Raw genomic sequence first — 20,909 nt, 5'->3', positions numbered from 1 at the left:
ACTTTTTGATTTTTACAAAACATCAATGACACAAAAATATTTCAAAACATCAGAGTAAAAAGATGAGAAGACATATTTAGGAGCTCAGTGAGGTGGGGACCCAAAAAGAGTGCCACGTAGCCACCATGCCCAATAGATATCATGTGGATGTGATCCCTTTAGTTAGTAGGATTAGATCCTCCCCTCCTCAATTGTACGAACTAGGAACTAGTTCACTATCTATCTATCTCTTAAAAGAGTATCTATCTATCTGATCTCGATCTCATCCCATCTACTATATTACTTACAGTCTGTAATGTGTTATCTGTAATGTGTTATTAAGGAGACTAGAAGAGAGGAGGAGGAGGCACATGGGAATGGGGCTTCGAAGATGGAGATATTCATGTGAGCGCACATGTGCTCTCTCCTTCTCTTTCTTTTCTTTTCTTTTCTTTGGTTGTGTGGATCCCATTTCTCTCTCCCTTGTTCCCATGCACCTGTCCTACTTGCTGGATCCTTTCTCCCCTTCTTATCTCCACGCGCGTCGTGCTTTAATTTTTGTATCGTCCGTACTACGTTATTTACTAGCTTCTACTTATTTATACTATACCACTACTACTACTACGCACCACCCGAATGGCCTATCTATAACCATAACTGCATAACTAGCATTTATCGTCGTCTAATTGATTTTGTGTAACTTAAGCTCCTTTTTCTCTTCTTTTACACGTATGATAACTTAAAATCTGTAGTAGCTCCTTTCAAGTTATATAACGCTTAAACAACGTATAGCTCCTTTCAGTATCTCACTGTTAAGTGTTAATAACACAAAATAACGTATAGCTTTTTTTAAGTTCTCTTTCTTTCACCGTCGTTTAATTTTATGGTATATTATATGAATTATTTGCTTCGTTTTCATGTGTCTTCATATATTCATGGCTTAGCCTAAACGGGATGAAACTTTAGCAAGATGTGTTAAGAATAACAACACCTTCTCTTAACAACACATATGGCATAAATACAAATATTGAATCATTGATGTATAATTTAGTAGATCAAACCTCAAGCTAGCTATTAGTAAAACAAAATAGAAAAATAGAAATACAAATATAAAATCTCATTTATCAAACAGAAAATAATCCAATCTACATGTGAGCGTGATCCACTTAAGTGAGTGACGTGTCCACTAAAGTCTCAAACCAGTCGACATGGCGCGTGAACTATCATGTCTCTTCTTCAAGATCCAAATCTCTGGAAATGGAACCCCAAGTAAAAGCAAAATAAAAATGAAAAAGAAAAACCTCCAAAATCCGAAACACGAGGATAATAAAAATAAAAATTAACGTACAACTGGACCCAGCTTTGATGGCCAATACCGCCCATTAAACCAATTTTTCAATTTCTAAAAATAGAATTTATTTTATCGACTTTCACAAATTTACATCGTTATATTTAGACAAACCAAACCACAAAATTCCTTCATAACCGAACCTTCTTCACTAATGTATTGTACACCCCAAAAAAAATGTAACATAAAAAGCATAAACAAACCAAACCATAAGCAATAATAAACCAAAGTAAAATCAGGTTAAACCGACTAAATTTAACCATACGCCATTTTGTCTATCATCATCATCACTCAAATAATATATATACAACACACACTTTTACACACATCCACATTCCTAACTTCTTTCATTATTCTCTCAAAACTACTCATCATCATTCCTTCCTCTCTCTCTCTCTCTCCTTCAATGGAAGAAACTCTAGCCACCCCCGACACCACCAGACGCTCTCTGTCACCGTCTTGCTCATCCGCCGTGAAATCACGCGCCGCTGGTTTCGAGCGCAGAACTAAACGGAGATTGTCAGAGACTAACGCAACCGTACGTGAAGATTACCAAGAAGAAGAAGAAGAAGACGAAGTTAAGGAGAAGATCGAGGCTTTGCAGAGGATTATTCCCGGAGGAACGGCGCTTGGTGTTGACGCGCTCTTCGAAGAGACAGCTGGTTACATTATGTCTCTACAATGTCAGATCAAAACTATTAAAGTTCTCACTTCGTTTCTCCAACGCTTAGATCAAGAAGACATGAAGTTCGGAGGTTGAAGATGACCGACCACATCAAAAGATTTGTTCTTCTTCTTTTCTTCGATTCCCCAAAACAAAAACAAAAAAAAGGAAAAAAAAAACCACATTGATCTTTTTTTTTTTTTTTTTTTTAATTAACATGGTCTTTTTTTTCTATTTAGCTTTGATTTGATATACGAGGAAAGAGATCTCAGCATTTTTTTTCTTGGAAATCTTTTTTCTTTATTAGGACTATATTATTAAGTTCTGGTTAATTTAAGCCGTTTCGTAGTTATGAGAAGTGTTCCCTAACGAAAATTACCATTAATGTAGGGAACGATCAGTGTAGTTACATAACTTATTTAGTTGTTGAGGCCATCAAGATATTAAATTGGATCACGAGGTAGCACTTGCATTTGAGATTTGGCATTAATGATATTGAGAAAGTTTAGTTAATATAACGCGTGGCCCATTTTTAATTTTGGATGAGCTCATTCCACATGCTTTATAACAAAGATTTCCAAAGTCGGTCGATACTTATTTTAAGCTTATGATGATGAACATACTGAATTTGAGTTTTCCCCTGTGGTCCAGTCGAAAGATAGAGAGTTCATGTGTACATTATTCCTTGTACATACAAGACAATCTTTTTAGTCGTGTAAAAGTACTAGCTAGAGAGCTACCATCTACCCACATTTTTTTTTAAGTTAACCGCTAACAAAAAAAAAACATTTGGATAGTTATAGGATTCATTAGTACGTACATATTCCTCTGACTTTACAATACTATTACATTGACACTATTGACCTCTTCAATAGTGTCAATACTATTACATAGCACTATAGTCAATAGTGTCAATACTATTACATAGCACTATAGCAGGAAAATATTAATTTCTTACTAACCTTATTTATTCAAATTAAAAATATTCTTGAATCATCGAATTTTTATACAAAAAATCATTAATTTGGAAAAGCTCACAAGACTTACTTAAAAATTAAAATCATTGATAAAGTGAGTCATAAATCGTATAAGTTCTGTATTAGATGAAGTTGCTATAACTAAATAGATACGTAGTTTACTTTTAAACTCTTAACACATACGTATTAGATCAGTGTTACATTATAATTAGGTTTATAAGTTATAACTAATCACCAAATCCTGCATGGCTAGTTAGTTTGGCTACAGCTACAGACTACACGACTCAAAACGTTTTGCTTTAGTTATGTTTTTACTTGGGCTTAATGTAACTGGGCCTGACCCTTAAATTGTATAGTTGGAGTCTCTCTTTAACTCTTTTAACAACGCGCGCGGCAATATTTGTCAACTACCCTCCGATCGATCGTCAAATCATTCCTCAACCGTCCGATTTCTCCACTCAAAGCTAAAAAAAAAAGAAGTAAAAACCCTAAAAAGTCGATTTTTATTTTTGTAAGGAATTCGAATTCGAATTTGATTTCTCCTGGAAAATTAAAAATCTCGTACTGTGGAATGTGGATTATGAAGCAGAGGTTCGAAGAGATTGAAAGTGAGATGTGGAGATGAGACGGCGGTGGAGTTGAAGAAAGGGTTAACGGATAAAGGTGAGAGCTTTGAGAGTTATGAGAAGGAAGTGGAGACTTTGTGGAAAGCGAGATTTGAGATTGAGAAGGGAGAGTTACTTAGCGATTTGGATATGGGATAATTGGGGTTTTGGAAGTGAAGGATATGGAGGAGAAGAGTGAGGAACTTAAGAGTAGAAGAAGAGGTAAGAGAAAGGTAATTATAAAGATGAAGAGATATACAAATTGCAGAGGAAAGTCTCTGGCTTGAGACTGCAAGTTAGTGATGGATATGGGAGAATTGTAAGTTCGAGAAGAAGCAGACAGAGGACTCGTTGCAATGGAGATTGAGTTAAAGAAGGTTGAGTTGTTGAAGAAGAAGAAAAAAGGTAACTTTATCGAACGAGAGGATTTTTGGAGCCTAGTAATGGAGTCAGAGCTACAAAGGTTGTAACTTGTTATGGTGACCGAAAAAAGTTTCTTGGAAGGAGAAGTATCAGTTGGAGTTGCTGGTTTGGTGGCAGCGAAAATGTTCATATGCTATTCAGAACGAATGTGATTAGATAGTATGGAATGAAGGATTAGCTAAAGACCATAACTTTTGGAAGTTTCAGGGTCATCTAGGTCCCTAAGATTTTGCCTGGCTTTCGTTGAGTTTGTGATGTTTCTGGTTTTTTTATTTGTTTGACGTGATCGATGCATCCTTGGCTTTTAGGTTGTGATATGTGAATACATTTCATACCGGCTTGTCATCAGTTTGCTGTATTTCTGTTGAATGAATAACAAAGAGACACTTGTTGCTAGATTGCTTGACAGTGCTTCGTTACACTTACACACATTCTAGCCATTGCTTAGAAACTTAAGAAAATGAAGAACAAGAGCAACTTGCTAATAGAAACCATGATGTGATGAGTACTAGAACAACTGTGTCATATCTCTATCTGCTATGAATATGTCGCTCTGGCCTCTAGGGTGTAGTGCTTATTCCGTTTATTCCTTATATTCTGCATAGATCTATTCATTGCAGAATCTTGGTTTTCTCTGGGTCAACTTTTTTTGGTGTCTGAATATTATGGATTAGCTGCCCGGAGAAGCTGAAGGAGTCCACAACAATTCTTCCACGAAGTTAGTTGCTGCATGGGGTGCTTACGACGCAGTAGAGGCATCTGAAAAATGTAAGGATAGTGTTTTAATATGCAAATGAGAGAGGGTAGAGCTACAACTGAATTGGTGGTGTTTATGGAGAACGATGTGTCATAAACTTGTTTAGTTTGAGTTGCGAACCTGATTTTCATCTTTAGGTACAGTAGATTCATCTTGATGGGTATCAAATTCTTCGACATAAGTCGAAACCGGTAAGGACCCATCAAAATAATACTTGGAAAGGCTGGAATCAAGGTCTGAGTTACTGGATGATTCATCATCGATATCCTCACTTGAAGCTGATGATGACTTTCCTTCTACTACTTCCTGTGAATTCAGATTGACTTCACCAATATCGGAAATCTCACTGCTATCTTTCAAACTGTGGAACACTAAACTTGTTTGTTCTGTTTCTGTAGGATTGTCTTCTTGGAACTGAAGTATCATCTTTTCAGACTTGTTCATGGATGGGAAGTTGTTTCGCTCGGTGACCTCAGGTATCAAACCACTATGACGTCTGAAAAACGCGAGAACCTTCTCTTCGTCCTCCGTATCAGATTCATTGAAATCAGGATCAATAGAGGCGACAGTGTGTGCGTTAGATGGACCCGTGGAGCCTTCTTTAGAATCTACTGGATCAACTTGATCAGCAGCTGTACCTCTGATATTTTCAGCTTCCTTATCACTCCTCGTCTCGTCAATTGAATCGTTTGCTTCTTCAGTGGTCCTCTCCTCATCTTCACCTACCTTTTCCATTCTTCTTTTGGTATGTTTCCTCTTTCTCTATCTTTTGTTCTACTTTGAGCTGCTACGGTATGGACTCCGTTCACGGACTCAATATATCTTGAAGGCTGCTTCATATATTAGTTGCATTGTTATAGTTCAAAACTATAAGTTGAAAAGTAAAACCAAACAAAGAAGATAAAGAAGAGAAAAAGAAAATCTTATGATGAAAACTTTGAAGAGTAGTTGAGAGATGAAAAGGAATGGCTGATGGAATAAAGGAAGAAACATTCACACTTTTTGTTTTTGACTGGTTGGTTCAATGTGAAAACAAGACTTGAGCAACTTTAGAAACAAATTTTCGTGTGGACAAGCAGATTGGATCAGATATGTAGTGGAACTTAGAGATGATCTTGTTGAACCGTTGGTTGAGAAGAGGTTTAAAGCCTGTACATCATTATTTGCTATCTGATATGATGCAGTGCGTTAAGGATCCATAAAATTCGTAAGAAGGATTCTCGCTTAGCAAAAGCATTTATACATACACATATGGTACTTGTGCTAGTTACACTGAAATAAAAAGAGTCAATACAAGTCTAGCACTTGTGGTGGACTTTGAAGATTGCATACATACACAGGGTATAACATACATACTCATGTCTATTCTATGACTCCTTGGAAGAGATTTTGATTGGCATTCCAAGGGTCGGAAATGGGAGAGGATCCATGCTGATTGTCTCATCTGGGTAAACTAAGGACCAATCGTAATTGGTCATGACGAAATGCAAGAAAACGAGAATGCTGATTTTTGCTAGTTGGTGACCTGCACAAAGCCTTGGTCCACCTCCAAATGGAAGATATGTATACGCTTGTATTGGCTTATCAAATCTTGTTGGATCAAAACTCATTGGATCTTGAAATATTTCAGGATTGTAATGAGTTCCATAAGTTGTCCATAGTATCTGCATTCAAAAAAAGATCCGGAGGTTTATTTTATTAGCATTTCTTGAAAGAACCAGAGTGTTGATTAGAAATTAAAGAAGCTAGGGGGAGAACGGAGATGAATGGATGTCTTATACTTATACCTTCCAGCCTTTGGGGATTGTGAATCCTCCATAGTCAATATCAGCAACTGCTTTCCTAAAGGAACCGAAGATTGGAGGAGATAATCTCATTGTTTCACGAACAACTTGCCAACTATACTTCATCCTTTTCACATCGTCCACTGTAAGATGTTCTCCTTCCCCTTTGTTTGCTTTTATCCGAACATGTTCTGAGAGATGAATCAAGAGAGAAATTTAGAGTTGACTTTTCTGATAGTGAAAAAAAAATATATATATATATATATATATATATTCTGAGATTTATTTGATTGTTACCTTGAAGGAGAGTGTCACGGCAAGTTGGGTGCTGAGCTAACATCTTGAAAGTCATGGCCATGGCGTAAGAGGTTGTGTCATGAGCTGCAAATACTAACAAAACCATATTATCTACAACCTCTTCTTCGGTTATCAGGCCTTTGATCAACTCTTCTATTAGCCTTGAGAAAAGCGTTGTTGTGTTTGGCTTCTCTGCTTCTTCTTCCATTTCTCTTCTCTTGTCTCTAACCTTGGCAACAAGAAATGTCTCTATCTCTAGCCTTGCCTTCTTCGCTCTAGCAAACTTAGAATAAGGAAACTCAACCGGCATAGCGAACACTCCGTCTAAGACCTTCTCAAAGATCTCTAACATCCCAAGCTCCACTTTAATCCCATACAAACACTCAAAGACTACAGTGAACGTAAGTGCTTTTGCAGAACGGTAGAGGCTAATCTCTTTCTTGCCTCGCCATTCAGTTTCAAGATAAAACTTAACGGTGTCACAGAGCTTAGGTACTATGGACTCTAACCCGTTGTAGCTAAGGCTATTAGCTACAATCCCTCTAAGGACACGATGCTTCTCGCCTTGCTTAGCCATGATGCAGTTCATTCCCATTAGCTGAACAGAGGATGAAGGCCATGAGCTCACCACCAAGCTAAACTCATTGGACAATATCAGCCTATTTGCTTCAGCTCCATTGACTACTATTGTTGGTGATCCCATGATTTTTGTCTTGAGGATGTTCCCATGTTTGATGATCCTTGGATTTACGAAATCCTCAAACACTCTGTTGCTTTTTTGAGCTTTGTAGAACTCCATTGTTTCGCCAATCCATGGAAGCCCCATTTCTCCAGGAGGAAGCTTCTTCGTCTTCTGAATCTTCTTTGATATGAACCGGTGATGTTTCTTGCGGAAGAAGAAAAGTGTGCTGGAGACTGTTGCAGCTATGCATAAGAAGACCCATGAGAGAACGAAGTTTGGTTCTAAAACCATTTTTTGTTTGTTTACTTTACCAAATGTTATTAATCAAGTTTTGCATAATACAGTATTGGATTATGAACTGAGTATTTATAAGTAAGATATTTTTTTTTTTGAAGGTTAAGGTCAAACCAAGTGGTATTATTCTAATTCCCTTACTTTGTTATTAAATTTTCATTCTTGTTCGTTCTGAGTTCTGACACATGATTGATCTTCAAGATACAGTTCCTTTAGAGCTCAGACTACAATATCTTAATACATTGGTTTGCAGCAGACGGTGATACTAAACACATGATTAAACAAAAAAAGTCGGTGATACTAAACATATTATGCATATGCATACAAACTAGATTTTAACCCGCGGTACACCGCCAAGACAATTTTTTAACTAAAATTTTTAAACTTTATTTATTTATTATTTTTTTTTTCTTTTTTTTGTATTTATATTGTATAATTGTATTTTGAATGTTAATTCTAGAATTTCACCCGTATACCACACAAAATAATTTGTTTTTTACAGTCGTAATTAAATCAATTTTATTTACTATTTTTATATTCAACCGTTAATACATATACAATAAAATATTAGTCTAGTTACAGGAAAAAAAATCCTAAATTATCATATAATTACATGATTATCATGCTCACATATTACTCTATTAAATCATTACAAAGTACATAGAACATTTAATAGTCACTTTGGAATCAATTAAACAATTATCATTCAACAAATACTTTGAACAACTTCGCCAAACTCATCTCTTTCTTTTCTCCTCCTCCAACATATTTTCCTCCTTTGTGGCCTCAACATAGGCCCCTTTAATTTACTCCCAATTGTTTGAAAAGATATACAAATGGATCAAAGCAAAATCCTGGGGTGTACCAAAAACCGAAAAGCTTAGTAAGTGCAAAAGAATAGTATATATACAATAATAAATATAAAGAGGATACCTAGAAAGGTGAGCAGCTCACCGTGTGCTAAACTCAGATTGGTTTCTTTCTCAACATGCATTTGTGACATAAGTACATAACTACATGAAGTCCAAAACAAAAAATTAGTGTAGATATGAAATAAATCAAGCAAAAAATATATTGATTATCCACTAACTGGAAGGTTGCATGTTCACGTGAAACCAAATCTTCTTTTTTTTCAAATAAATGGATTTTAAACCATCTAAGATAAGAAAAGAAGGGTATTAGAGATGAAATAAAGAAAGTATAAACATTTTGTACCAATAAATTAATAAAGGAATAAATGTGCACCTGTTTATCGCCAAAACCAAATCAAGTGTCTCAACCGGGAAGGTTACTTCAAATGTATGAATTGATACATTTTTGTATTGCTATTGAGACGTTATTTATATAGTCCTTTGAAGATGGTAAATTAGATGTGATATGAGATCGAGAATATATTGGTAAGCAAGCAAAAAATCTAAAAATATATATGGCAATTTTGAATTAATGCAAAAGGTTTACCATCTTGTGTTTAGCTATGCGGATGTAGGTTTTGGTTGTGGGTGTTGTGTTTTTCTTTTGAAGTTGATATTTATAATTGAATAAATGTTTGCTGAGCAAGGTGTCAAACGATCCTTAGCAATAAACACGAGATTTTTCTGTATGTCTAATGGAGTTGTGAGAATATTGCAGAACTATTTTTAGTTTCTAAAAGAGATATGTACAGAAATAAATGTATTTCTTGCTTACAAAGTTATATATTTGCTAAAATGTGATTTCCTTAATTTTGGTTCTCGTGTTTAAGGACGTTATCTACGTCATAATAATCTTTGATGTTGTAATCTTTTATTTCTCAAAATGGGTTGATTTACATTAAACATATCATAAAGATGTATTAAATAAGTTTTGAGCATTTATTCTTGATATCTTAAATGATGGTGTCATGCTGTGTATGGCAATAAACATTAATAAATTTGAACCATTCCTATAGTTCCATTAATTGAGTTAATTCGAAATGTTAGTTTAGGAAAATCTGTAGAGATTAATTAAGTAGAAATGTTATTTTAAGAAAATCTGGAGGGGTTAATGTTGTAAAAAAAACAAATTAAATAAGTTAAATTTTAAGGGCATAACTTCAAAAATGTTAATATAGATGGTTTGCTTCATATGTTCTCTAATGTACATATCTTCTCTTTGGTATCTTCTTACTTAAAACAGAAATATTAGGAATTAATAAATCTGAATACGTATCCTTAAAAACTTTAGACGAGAATAATGTTGAAACAACTAGGTGGTAACTGGGAAAAAAAAAAGCCAAAAAGTAAATTAAATTCAAACCATAGCTTAAATTTTATGTTTTATTGGTATAACTCCAGTATTTCCAAAAGAATATAATCCATAATTTACGTTTAATTAAAATCTATATGAATTCATCAAATGTCTGATTAATAAAGAACTAACAAAGCTTATATGTTGACTTCCGAATATTGAAAAATAATTATGTTGTAGTAGTATATTTTATTTTCTTCTATTGTTGAATTTGGGTAAGAAAGAGGGAGATATATAGAGAGAGACAAGTGCATGTGCTTGGAAGTTGGAATATGCTATATAACCAAGATTTGTAAATGAATGTATCACAGATGAATCTGATCCCCATAATCTGCCTCTTAAATAATTTCGTAATACTGTGTATTTTTTTTTTTTATTTGTTCGTGATAAATATGACTATATGTAAAGACACTTGCTGACGAAATTTTCATTAGAGTAATATTATACTTTGGAAAAATAAAATTAAAAATTATACGTGAATCCCTAAAGATCTGCTGTGGCCGGCTGCCTCTGTTATGTCCAAGTTACGTTGCAAACTGCGTCTGAGAGATTGGTGTGTATATCACATACATTAAACTAATCTTACGGTATATAGACGTCCAAATAATCGCATAATCTTTAGTCCTTTGTGTATACTTTTGGGCATTTATCTTTACATATATCACTCTTGAACGTTACATTATTTCAAAATTTACAAATTATGTGGACGGTATTAATTATTGAAATTTGGACTATTCATTTTTTTATTGTTCATGCACCTAAGATAGAATTTTCTAATTTTGCTCGCAAGTCGCAACAGTGAGGATAATTTCGAATAAGGAATAATTGGTTAAGAAGTCGCTAGTTATAGAATCCTTGTGAAAAAACGTCTTATCATATCAAACGAATTTTGGAGAGTTATTATTTATACTGTCGCAGGCCTCGCGGCATTAGGCATATATGATGCACTTTACGTCGTCGGTTTTGTTATTAACTTGCATAACAAATTAACCTCTCATAGAAACAACAAAATAAGAAAAAGATTTGTTTAATAAATTAAGCTATGAGCATCTTTTCCTTTTTTTCTTTTGATCAACCAAATTATGAGCATCTTAAAAAATAGTTTCGCTCTTGGAAACTAGATGCCTAAAATTAGGCATCATTACGATGATGATGATGATGATGATGATGTTGACATTGAAAACAACAATTTATAAACGTATGATGGTCGTCAATCATCATCAATGGTATTGTTGTATATATATGATCGTTAGCGAACATTAGTATATTTACATATTAATAATTGCTAACGTTTTACTCCAAAGTATAAATGTATAATTATAGCTTTTGCATATACATAGGCACACACATGTATTTGTATGTCGAGACATGTTTAAGTTTTATACTTATTTGATAGTTTAAGACATTGATTCTTTCAATGATCGGGACTATTAGTGCGTTTGGTTGGTCGGATCGCCTTGAACGCTAAAACAAACAGACAATTTGGTCCATATGTGTTACCCTAGTTTTGGAGTAATTTATTTTGGACCGTTTTAGCCATTACTGGAAACCACCTAATTCTTTCTATCAAATATTCCTTATTGTTGCACATACGGATACCTTTGATCCGTAACTGATAGAAAACCTTGTGTTCGTTGATTCTCACGAATAGCCGAACAGAGGAGTTTGTCTTGTGTCGTTGATTCAAAGAATACCGAACAAAAGATAAGCTTGTAGATCGTTGATTCAAAAAGAATAGCCGATAAACAAGGAAATAGAAAAGTTTAAAGCTCTGAATTATTATTCAGTAAAAGTTGTCTTCCTCCTTCAAGCTAAGAGAATATTTATACAAAAGAAACAAAGAAAAACCCTAGGTTGTAAACCGACTAAAACAGAGCAAAAGAAAACGTAAAGCCCAAGATAAACGTAAACGTAACAAAGCCCACAAGAGAAAAGAAAATAGAAGACGAATGCCTAAGATGCGCTGCATCAGGTCCCTCCGAGTAGAAAAAGATTCGCCTCTAAATCTGGTTCGTCATTGTCACCGTGAAACTTCGAGAGATATTTGACGTTAAACACATTAGAAGTCTTCATACGAGGAGGCAATTGAAGACGATAAGCATTATCATTGATACGTTCCAACACCTCCATCGGACCAATTTTACGGGACCGAAGCTTATTGTATTCATGCGAAGGCATACGATCCCTAGTAAGAACAACCCACACCTTATCACCTGGTTGAAAAACTAACTCCCACCGTTTGACGTCGGCTTTGTCCGTGTAGCGTTGGGAAGAGAGTTCCAATTGTTCACGAGCCTGCTGATGCGTAATCTTCAAGGCATCCATAAATTCTACCGCACGTCCATGCAAACGACGAGGATCCGGAACTGCCGTTAACTCCAAAGGACCTCGCAACAATAAACTGTAAACGATCTCAAAAGGACTAAAACCAGAGCTACAGTTAGCCGCGTGATTATGCGCAAACTCAGCCTGACACAAACGAGTTTCCCAAGAACGTATATTATCACCAACCAGACACCGCAACATATTACCCAAAGCAAGGTTAGTTACCTCTGTCTGCCCATCGGTTTGCGGGTGATACGCCTTACTCATGTCAAGAATGGTATGTAACAATTTCCACACTGACCTCCAAAAAAGACTTAAGAACCTCGTGTCCCGATCAGAAACAATGGAAGTAGGTAAACCATGCAAACGGTAAATCTCTTGAAAGAAAAGCTGAGCAACACGTACCGGCTGAGCAACACGTACCGCATCCGTAGTACGTTTACATGGCACAAAATGAGCCATCTTATAAAACCGATCCACGACCACGAAAATAGAGTCATTACCACGTTGAGTGCTAGGCAAACCCAAAACAAAATCCATACTCACATCCGTCCAAGGTTGAGTTGGAACCGGTAAAGGAAGGTACAAACCAGCATTCGAAGTCGTTCCTTTAGCAAGTTGACAAGCACGACAACGTTCCACAAATCTTTCCACATCACGATGTAAAGTAGGCCATTAGTAAGACGAGGACACAAGCTGAAGAGTGCGATCACGACCAACATGTCCTTCCGCATGTAACTCTTCAATCATCTTTAAACACAAACTACAATCTGGAATACAAAGTTGGACCCCACGGAAAAGAAACCCATCTGTTATAGTAAAATCAGACCGTACTCCACTCTTCACATCAGCCAAAATAGTACTGAAAAAGGGGTCCATCTCATAAAGATCCGAAAAGGATGCAAAACCCGGAACCACTACATGCAACGTCAAGAGCAACGTATGGCGACGACTCAACGCATCAGCCACGCGATTCAACTTTCCTACCTTATGACGAATAGAAAACGTAAACTGCTGCAAATACGCAATCCAAGAAGCATGACGAGAAGAGACTTTAACTTGAATCTCAAGATGTTTGAGAGCATCATGATCGGTAAATAAAATAAACTCCCGATGCACAAGATAGTGTCGCCAATGCTTGATGGCTTGAACCACTGCGTAGAACTCCACATCATACGTACTATAACGACTACGAGCACCGGATAATTTCTCACTAAAGTAAGCCACGGGACGAGACTGTTGACTTAAAACGGCACCAATCCCTAATTTAGAAGCATCACAATGGAGCTCAAACGGCATTTCAAAATCAGGAAGTATCAAAATTGGAGCGGTCGTCAACTTATGCTTTATCACGTCAAACGCGTCTTGTGCCGCCACATACCAAAAAAATTTACCCTCCTTCATACAGTCTGTTAATAGAGCCATTAAAGAACTGAAATTAGGCACAAACCTTCGATAAAAAGACGCTAAACCGTGAAAACTACGGACATCTGTCACCGTCTTTGGTATTGGCCATGACTTAATCGCTTCGACTTTACCCAAATCCATGGATAAACCCTCGGAAGAAACCACATAGCCAAGGAATAATACACGATCCACCCCCAGCTCACATTTCTGTCTTGCCACATAAAATGCTTCCCGACGTAAGACTAGTAAAACCTCTCGGAGATGATCTTGATGTGCCGTAAGCGAAGAGCTAAAAATTAGAATATCATCAAAATAGACCACCACAAAATTGCCTATGAATGGCCTCAAAGCTTGATTCATGACCCTCATGAAGGTACTAGGGGCATTCGAAAGACCAAACGGCATCACCAACCACTCAGACAAACCTTCTCTAGTCTTAAATGCTGTCTTCCATTCATCTCCATGACGAATGTGAATTTAATGGTAACCACTTTTTAAATCAAGCTTTGAAAATATTGTGGCACTCCCAATTTGGTCAAGTAGATCATCTAAACGCGGAATAGGGAAACGATAATGTACCGTGATCTTGTTAATAGCACGACTATCAATACATATGCGCCATGAACCATCCTTTTTTGGAATAAGGAGAGCTTGAACTGCGCAAGGACTCAAACTCTCACGAACGTGACCTTTAGCCACCAGATCTTCGACTTGACGTCGCAACTCTTCATGTTCTTGAGGACTCATGCGATAATGCGGTCGATTGGGAAGAGATGCATTGGGTATAAAATCGATTTGGTGTTGAATGTCACGAAGTGGAGGAAGTTTATGAGGGAGTTCATCCGAAAAAACATCAGCAAATTCAGTCAGCAAGTCCGTAATCCAAGGAGTCAACAACGACGGAGAATCAAGTGACGGAGTTGACGAAAACAACAACACCGCAAAACCCGTGTCTTGAAACTCCTCCTCAAAGGCAGATGCTGAGCAGAACAACACCTTGTCTCCCTGAGAGACCATGACCTCCTTTCCCACACTGTCTTGATCACAACGAACCAAAGGAGTAGAAATATTGTCTTGATTTGGAATCAATACAATACGTCGGTTATCAAAGACAAAACTGTAAACATTAGTTTTGCCACTATGAGCGACATCACAATCGTATTGCCACGGCCTTCTCAATATCAAATGTCCCACGTCCATGGGGACAATGTCACAAAAAAATTTGTCTTTGTAGTACTTGCCGATGGATAAGGACACCAACGCCCGCTGTGAAATACGAATATCAGTACCCTTGTTTAACCAAGTAAGCTTATATGGCTGCGGATGCACTTCTCGTAGTAGTCCTAACTTTTTAACAGCCTCCTCGGACAGCACATTGCGGCTACTGCCTGAATCATTAACAAAGCGACAAATCTTGCCTTTTATAGTACAAGTTGATTGAAAGATATTAGTGCGAAGCCAAGGCTCTTCAGCAACCACCGGTGCCAAGCAAACTCGAGCTACCAGCATAGCCCCAGTATCCCCTTCGTTTCGTTCTTCTTCCAAGTTATCCTCATCGCCCCTTGGCTCATCCGATTCATCCCACACAACATCCGAATTCTCCATAAGCAATCCCCGACGATTTTTCTGAGGATAAGCCGTCATAAGATGTCCGGGTTCCCCACAAGTAAAACCACGTAATGCATTTAGTCGTGAAGAACATCGTGGTTGTTGGGCTTCCAGTGGGGTAGTACTTGCCCCTCCTCCTCCAGCCTCAACCTCCCTTGAAACAGAATGTGGGTTTTTTCCGCCATCGAGGTTAGGTCCTCCTATGTTGCGTGAACGATTTGTCGTAGCCCAAGTAGTGTTAGCTTTAAATTGTTGCTCAAAAGCCAACGCCCTCCGATGAGCCTCTGCAATAGTTGTAGGATCAAATTGAGTCAACGAGTTCTGAATTTGAGGTCTCAACCCGCCAATGAAACGAGAAACCAATTGGATTTCACTATCAAAAATCTCGTTCCTTGTGATTAGCAAGTAGAATTCATCAGCATATTCACCGACAGTACGAGCTCCTTGTCGTAAATTTTGTAGACGAGTGTACATCGTACGTTCGTAGTTTTGCGGAAGAAAAGAAAGTCGAAGGTGTTTCTACAATTTTTCCCATGACTCAATTTTTTTCTTGCATGTACGTGATCATGTTGTTTTCAGCTGCTTCCACCACGACGCTGCACGTCCCCGGAATTTTGTAGCCACCAAAGCAACCTTCCTCTCTTCCGGAACATGTTTGAATTCCATCACTTCATCCACCGCGGTGAGATAATCTAAGAGCTCATCACCACGAATACCACCATGGAACTCCGGTAAATCGAGTTTAAAACTCGACTCCCACCGATTATCTTCACGATCTTGCTCTCGCCCTCCTCCCTTGTGATACCTTTGCTTTGGTTTGCAGTCATGAGCAAAAGGGTTATCACAACTTTCCTCCGAACTTTCATAGTCATCACCTTGATGTGGAAATTGGTTGTGCAAAACCGTCTCTGTTAGGGCTTGGAAGGACTGGACGATGGTCGTTTGAATGCTTTCTTGCATCACCAGTAGTGTTTGACGAAGTTCGGCCGACTCGTTGAAGGGGTCCTCGTCACGTCCCTCTGTTTTTTTGGAGTTGCGAGCAGGAGCCATGTTCGAAGAATCTAACACGGGATGTAGGTCGTGTTAGGCTCTGATACCAAAACTGGCGCAGCGTAACTGATAGAAAACCTTGTGTTCGTTGATTCTCACGAATAGCCGAACAGAGGAGTTTGTCTTGTGTCATTGATTCAAAGAATACCGAACAAAAGACAAGCTTGTAGATCGTTGATTCAAAAAGAATAGCCGATAAACAAGGAAATAGAGAAGCTTAAAGCTCTGAATTATTATTCAATAAAAGTTGTTTTCCTCCTTTAAGCTAAGAGGATATTTATACAAAAGAAACAAAGAAAAACCCTAGGTTGTAAACCGACTAAAACAGAGTAAAAGAAAACGTAAAGTCTAAGATAAACGTAAACGTAACAAAGCCCACGAGAGAAAAGAAAATAGAAGATGAATGCCTAAGATGCGCTGCATCACAAACGATGCTATTTTGTTCGCACCAACTTCACCATTGTAAACGCTATTAAATATTTAAAATTTTGAAGTGTTGCCTTATTGGGGGATAAGTACCCAGTATATTTGTATATTCATGTAATTAACGAGACAATCGATTTCGTATTAATGCTTTCACGCATTACAAAAGTCTTTAAAGACTAATACAATAAGACACAAAGAAAATGATAAACATGAAAATATTCGGCATTTGTCCTAATAATGAAAGCAATCATCTATTTTACTAGCCAAAGGCATCTTTGACTCCCAAGTGTCAATGGTTTTGAATTGATAGACCAACTATATACAACTTTCAAATGTCAAGTCTTGACTCTTCACTCTTGTATTACTCTCAAAACCGGTAAGAATGAGAATATTCACGTGGTGTCTAGTGTCTACATAAGTAAAGGAAATTAATCAAAAATTTGTATTAACAAAATTGATTGCAAGTTTGTAACCCTATGGCCCAAACAAATCGGTCGGGCGCTACAATAGTCAATAGTGCGTCGGAATCCTAAAAGGCTAAAAACTGACTCGGACCAGCTTATGTCAATATGGTTAGCGCTTAGCGGAATAGTTGGCAGATTCAACTAATTCTGAATTCATAACATTTATAGATGCTTTGGCGATTTTTAAACTAGAATGGTGAAAAAGTGGTTGAGTACAGAGTTTTATTAGTTTATTTGTTTTAAAAATAGAGAAATAAATCAAATAAAAAAGTTCCATCTATTAAAAAACGTCATAATTCCAACAAAAAAAAAACTCAATCGCCAATATCATCTCTGGAAAAATTATTTACAAATGATTAAAGGTGAAATAAGTATTCACATTCGGAAAATATTGGAGAAGCCAGATCGAGGAGCAACTCCAGAGAAGTGAAAGTGTGTGCATTGTTTTGTGAAGCATTGGAGCTGGTTCAGATTTCAGACCCACCAAAACCTACCGACAATGTTACATTTATTTATCTCTCTTTTCCTTTTTAAATCTCTAATCAAATGTTTCATCTTATTTTTTTATGTTACTTTGGTAGGTCCTCTTCGACCTCTGCATCTCCACATGCTATACAAGTGGCATCGCTGTATGTATTATTTACCACTCTCTTATTGTTGTTACTCAAAACTTAAATGTCACTTGAATGCAAACTACTAGTATATATTTAGGTGAAAACCATATCAAAAATAGCCAAAGGTAAACCCAAATTTTTTGCTAATTAATTAAAAAAACTTGAAAAAAACACACTGTCTATTACAAATGATTTTGATCCAATCTTTGGTTTTGCTTTCCATAAAAATGAAGTCGAGGGAGAGGGAGAGAAGTGAACCTTAAATGTAATAAATGCTGCTTGACTTCTCTTTTAACGTCAAGTAACCCACTAATTTAATCATCTCCTTAGCTATCTTAGCGCAGCAAGCACAAAACAAAAGGGTCTACGTTACTACCTAGATTCTTGATTTGAGTCTTGATGACCACTTGCTTCTTCTGTCTCAAGTCCCTAAGAGTGGAAACTTACTGGATTAAATTAGCTTTCACATGATCTCAGAGCTAGCTTTGCATTTTAGATGCAAACATGTCCTGCAACAAACATAAGCAACCTACTGAGTCATTGATTGAAACGTGAATAGTAATACGGATTGAGAGATGAATCATTTCATATGGGAGACAGCTTTCTCATACGCGTCCACGCCTTCGCATGAAAAATTAATTTAAGTAGTACATACTACTTTTCATTTTTCTAAAAAATATATTATTGCAGAATTCTAAGTGTTATTGCAATCACCAGTGGTATTAAATGGGATAGTGTAAATGCACCTGCAACATATCAACTAACCACACACTCCTCCACCTGTTTGTATTTACTTCAAAACTTTTCAAAAACCCTTTAGTATATGCTTCCTTCCCTCTATTTATAAACCTTAGTATCCGGTTTTTATTCTACCACCAAGGAACACACAACACTATTTGCAAAAGTTCTCTTTGAGTCTATCATCAGTGAGTTTCAGAAATGAGAGGGATGAAGAGTTTAGCCATTTGGGCTCTCTTTGCTGCTTTACTCTCACAGCAGCTCTTTGCTTCTGTTGCTTCCATAAGGTTCGAGGATGCGAAAACATACTACTCTCCTCCTGACCCAAATGCAGGAACTCCTCCCCCTGGTAAGACAAAAAAAAACAGAACACATTGTAACATTTTTTTTATTCATTTGATGTAATAAGAATCTTGACTAAGCATTTCTTTTCTCATGCAGTCTCACATGGAACTCCTCCATCACACGGTGGAAGCTACACTCCAACTCCTTCGACTCCATCATACACGCCTCCTTCTAACTGTGGAAGTCCACCTTACGACCCTACTCCTTCAACTCCATCTCACCCTTCACCTCCATCACATACTCCAACTCCATCTCACCCTTCACCTCCAAAACATACTCCAACTCCATCTCACCCTTCACCTCCATCACATACTCCAACTCCTTCCACTCCATCACACACCCCTCCTTGTAACTGTGGGACGCCACCTCACGATCCTTCCACGCCTTCACATCCTTCAACACCTTCACACCCTTCAACGCCTTCACACCCAACGCCTTCAAATCCTCCTTCTGGTGGATATTACTCATCTCCTCCCCCAAGTACTCCAGTCGTTGTGACTCCACCAACACCCATTGTTGACCCAGGCACACCCATCATTGGAGGAAGCCCACCAACTCCCATTATTGATCCAGGCACTCCTGGAACTCCTTTTGTTCCTGCTCCATTCCCACCAATCACTGGAACATGCGAGTAAGTGACAAACGTTCTCTCTAACACAAACATCATAAGACAGATGATGATATCAACTATATCACACTTCATGAGTTTTGTTTTTATTTTTGTTTTGTGTAGTTACTGGAGGAACCACCCTACGTTGATTTGGGGTTTGCTTGGCTGGTGGGGCACTGTTGGCGGAGCTTTTGGTACAGTCAGTACCTCCAGTAGCATTCCAGGGTTTGATCCTCACATGAACCTTCTTCAGGCACTTTCCAACACCCGCTCTGATTCCATTGGTGCTCTGTACCGTGAAGGCACAGCGTCTTGGCTAAACTCCGTGGTCAACACTAGGTTCCCTTTCACAACCCCTCAAGTTAGAGACCACTTCGTTGCAGGACTTTCCTCAAACAAGGCAGCCACAAAGCAGGCCCATACCTTCAAGCTTGCTAATGAAGGTCGTCTACAGCCCAGAATCTGAAATTAAGAGAGTCTCATTTCTCAGTTTGTTTGTTGGTTTATATCATGACCAGTCTTAATTTATTATCTTATCATGTGTGTGCTCATCAGTAGAGTTTTAAGTGTCCTATAGACTCTAGTAATATTTGTGATGGATACTCTTTTATATCTAATGTTGCTGTTTCAAAATATTTCTTGATCTTAAAAAAAAGATTTAGTAGCTCCTCTGTTTCTCAATCTGTTCAAGAACGTCCAATGAAATGAAACGCTAGCAAATACTTAAACTGAAACGAAGAAAATATCTATAACCCGAACAAGAAACTATAAATAGGATCATATAACATAAATATTAAAAGAGACTGGAACAAAGGACAAGCATAATTTAATGTATAGACCAAGGTACAGAGAAGTCAAAGTCCAAATGTAGATTGACATGCCTGTAGACCAACACAATGCCATAACTGCTCCATTAAATTGTTCATGAGCATTTTAAAAATCAGGCCTAAGTGATGTGTCACCAACGGGAAACAACTGGATTAAACTCCAGAAACGACAAGTCCATGAGAAAGAGAGAGAAGGAGCAAATATTTAGATTTAGCATTAAAGAAGGAAGCAGTACATATCAGAAGTGTGGTGTGGTGTCCTGTTACTGTAATAAACTCTGTGGAGTAAATATTGCAAGATGGTCTCCATGCATTCAAGTTTAAAACCCCAAGTTCTACCCACCAATGACTAATATCTTTAATGACTCTCTCTCTATTAATGTCTGGAATTTGCATTAATGATATTAAGTTGGTGTGTCA

General features: G+C 37.3%; 4 protein-coding genes and 1 pseudogene across 5 annotated transcripts; 2 read left to right on the top strand and 3 right to left on the bottom strand.

The window, feature by feature from the left end:
* Positions 1 to 1,643: 1,643 nt before the first annotated feature.
* Positions 1,644 to 4,392, top strand: LOC147943013 (transcription factor PAR1 pseudogene; annotated as a pseudogene). The gene has a single exon (XR_015559980.1). The product of XR_015559980.1 is annotated as a transcription factor PAR1 pseudogene (transcript).
* Positions 4,336 to 5,646, bottom strand: LOC104793214 (uncharacterized). The gene is made up of 2 exons (XM_010519529.3): positions 4,874 to 5,646; positions 4,336 to 4,755 (listed from the first exon to the last, which is right to left on the bottom strand). Exons 1-2 carry the CDS (start codon positions 5,486 to 5,488, stop codon positions 4,660 to 4,662), a joined length of 711 nt encoding a protein of 236 aa, XP_010517831.1. The 5' UTR covers positions 5,489 to 5,646; the 3' UTR covers positions 4,336 to 4,659.
* Positions 5,647 to 5,957: 311 nt separating this feature from the next.
* On the bottom strand, positions 5,958 to 7,936 carry LOC104793213 (taxadiene 5-alpha-hydroxylase-like). The gene is made up of 3 exons (XM_010519528.3): positions 6,835 to 7,936; positions 6,541 to 6,728; positions 5,958 to 6,417 (listed from the first exon to the last, which is right to left on the bottom strand). The coding sequence occupies exons 1-3, from the start codon at positions 7,805 to 7,807 to the stop codon at positions 6,121 to 6,123; spliced, it is 1,458 nt and encodes a 485-aa protein (XP_010517830.1). The 5' UTR covers positions 7,808 to 7,936; the 3' UTR covers positions 5,958 to 6,120.
* A 6,348-nt stretch (positions 7,937 to 14,284) lies between these two features.
* Positions 14,285 to 15,889, bottom strand: LOC147943012 (uncharacterized). The gene has a single exon (XM_087456261.1). The coding sequence runs from the start codon at positions 15,887 to 15,889 to the stop codon at positions 14,285 to 14,287; it is 1,605 nt and encodes a 534-aa protein (XP_087312387.1).
* A 2,631-nt stretch (positions 15,890 to 18,520) lies between these two features.
* On the top strand, positions 18,521 to 20,326 carry LOC104793212 (protodermal factor 1). Its single transcript, XM_087454844.1, has 3 exons — positions 18,521 to 19,056; positions 19,149 to 19,683; positions 19,786 to 20,326. Exons 1-3 carry the CDS (start codon positions 18,909 to 18,911, stop codon positions 20,126 to 20,128), a joined length of 1,026 nt encoding a protein of 341 aa, XP_087310970.1. The 5' UTR covers positions 18,521 to 18,908; the 3' UTR covers positions 20,129 to 20,326.
* The last annotated feature ends 583 nt before the right edge of the window (positions 20,327 to 20,909 follow it).

Source organism: Camelina sativa, chromosome 6, assembly GCF_030686135.1.
Source record: "Camelina sativa cultivar CO46 ecotype springtype chromosome 6, ASM3068613v1".
NCBI lineage: Eukaryota > Viridiplantae > Streptophyta > Magnoliopsida > Brassicales > Brassicaceae > Camelina > Camelina sativa.
Note: the sequence above shows the minus strand (reverse complement) of the source record. Positions and strands in the feature narration are given on the sequence as shown.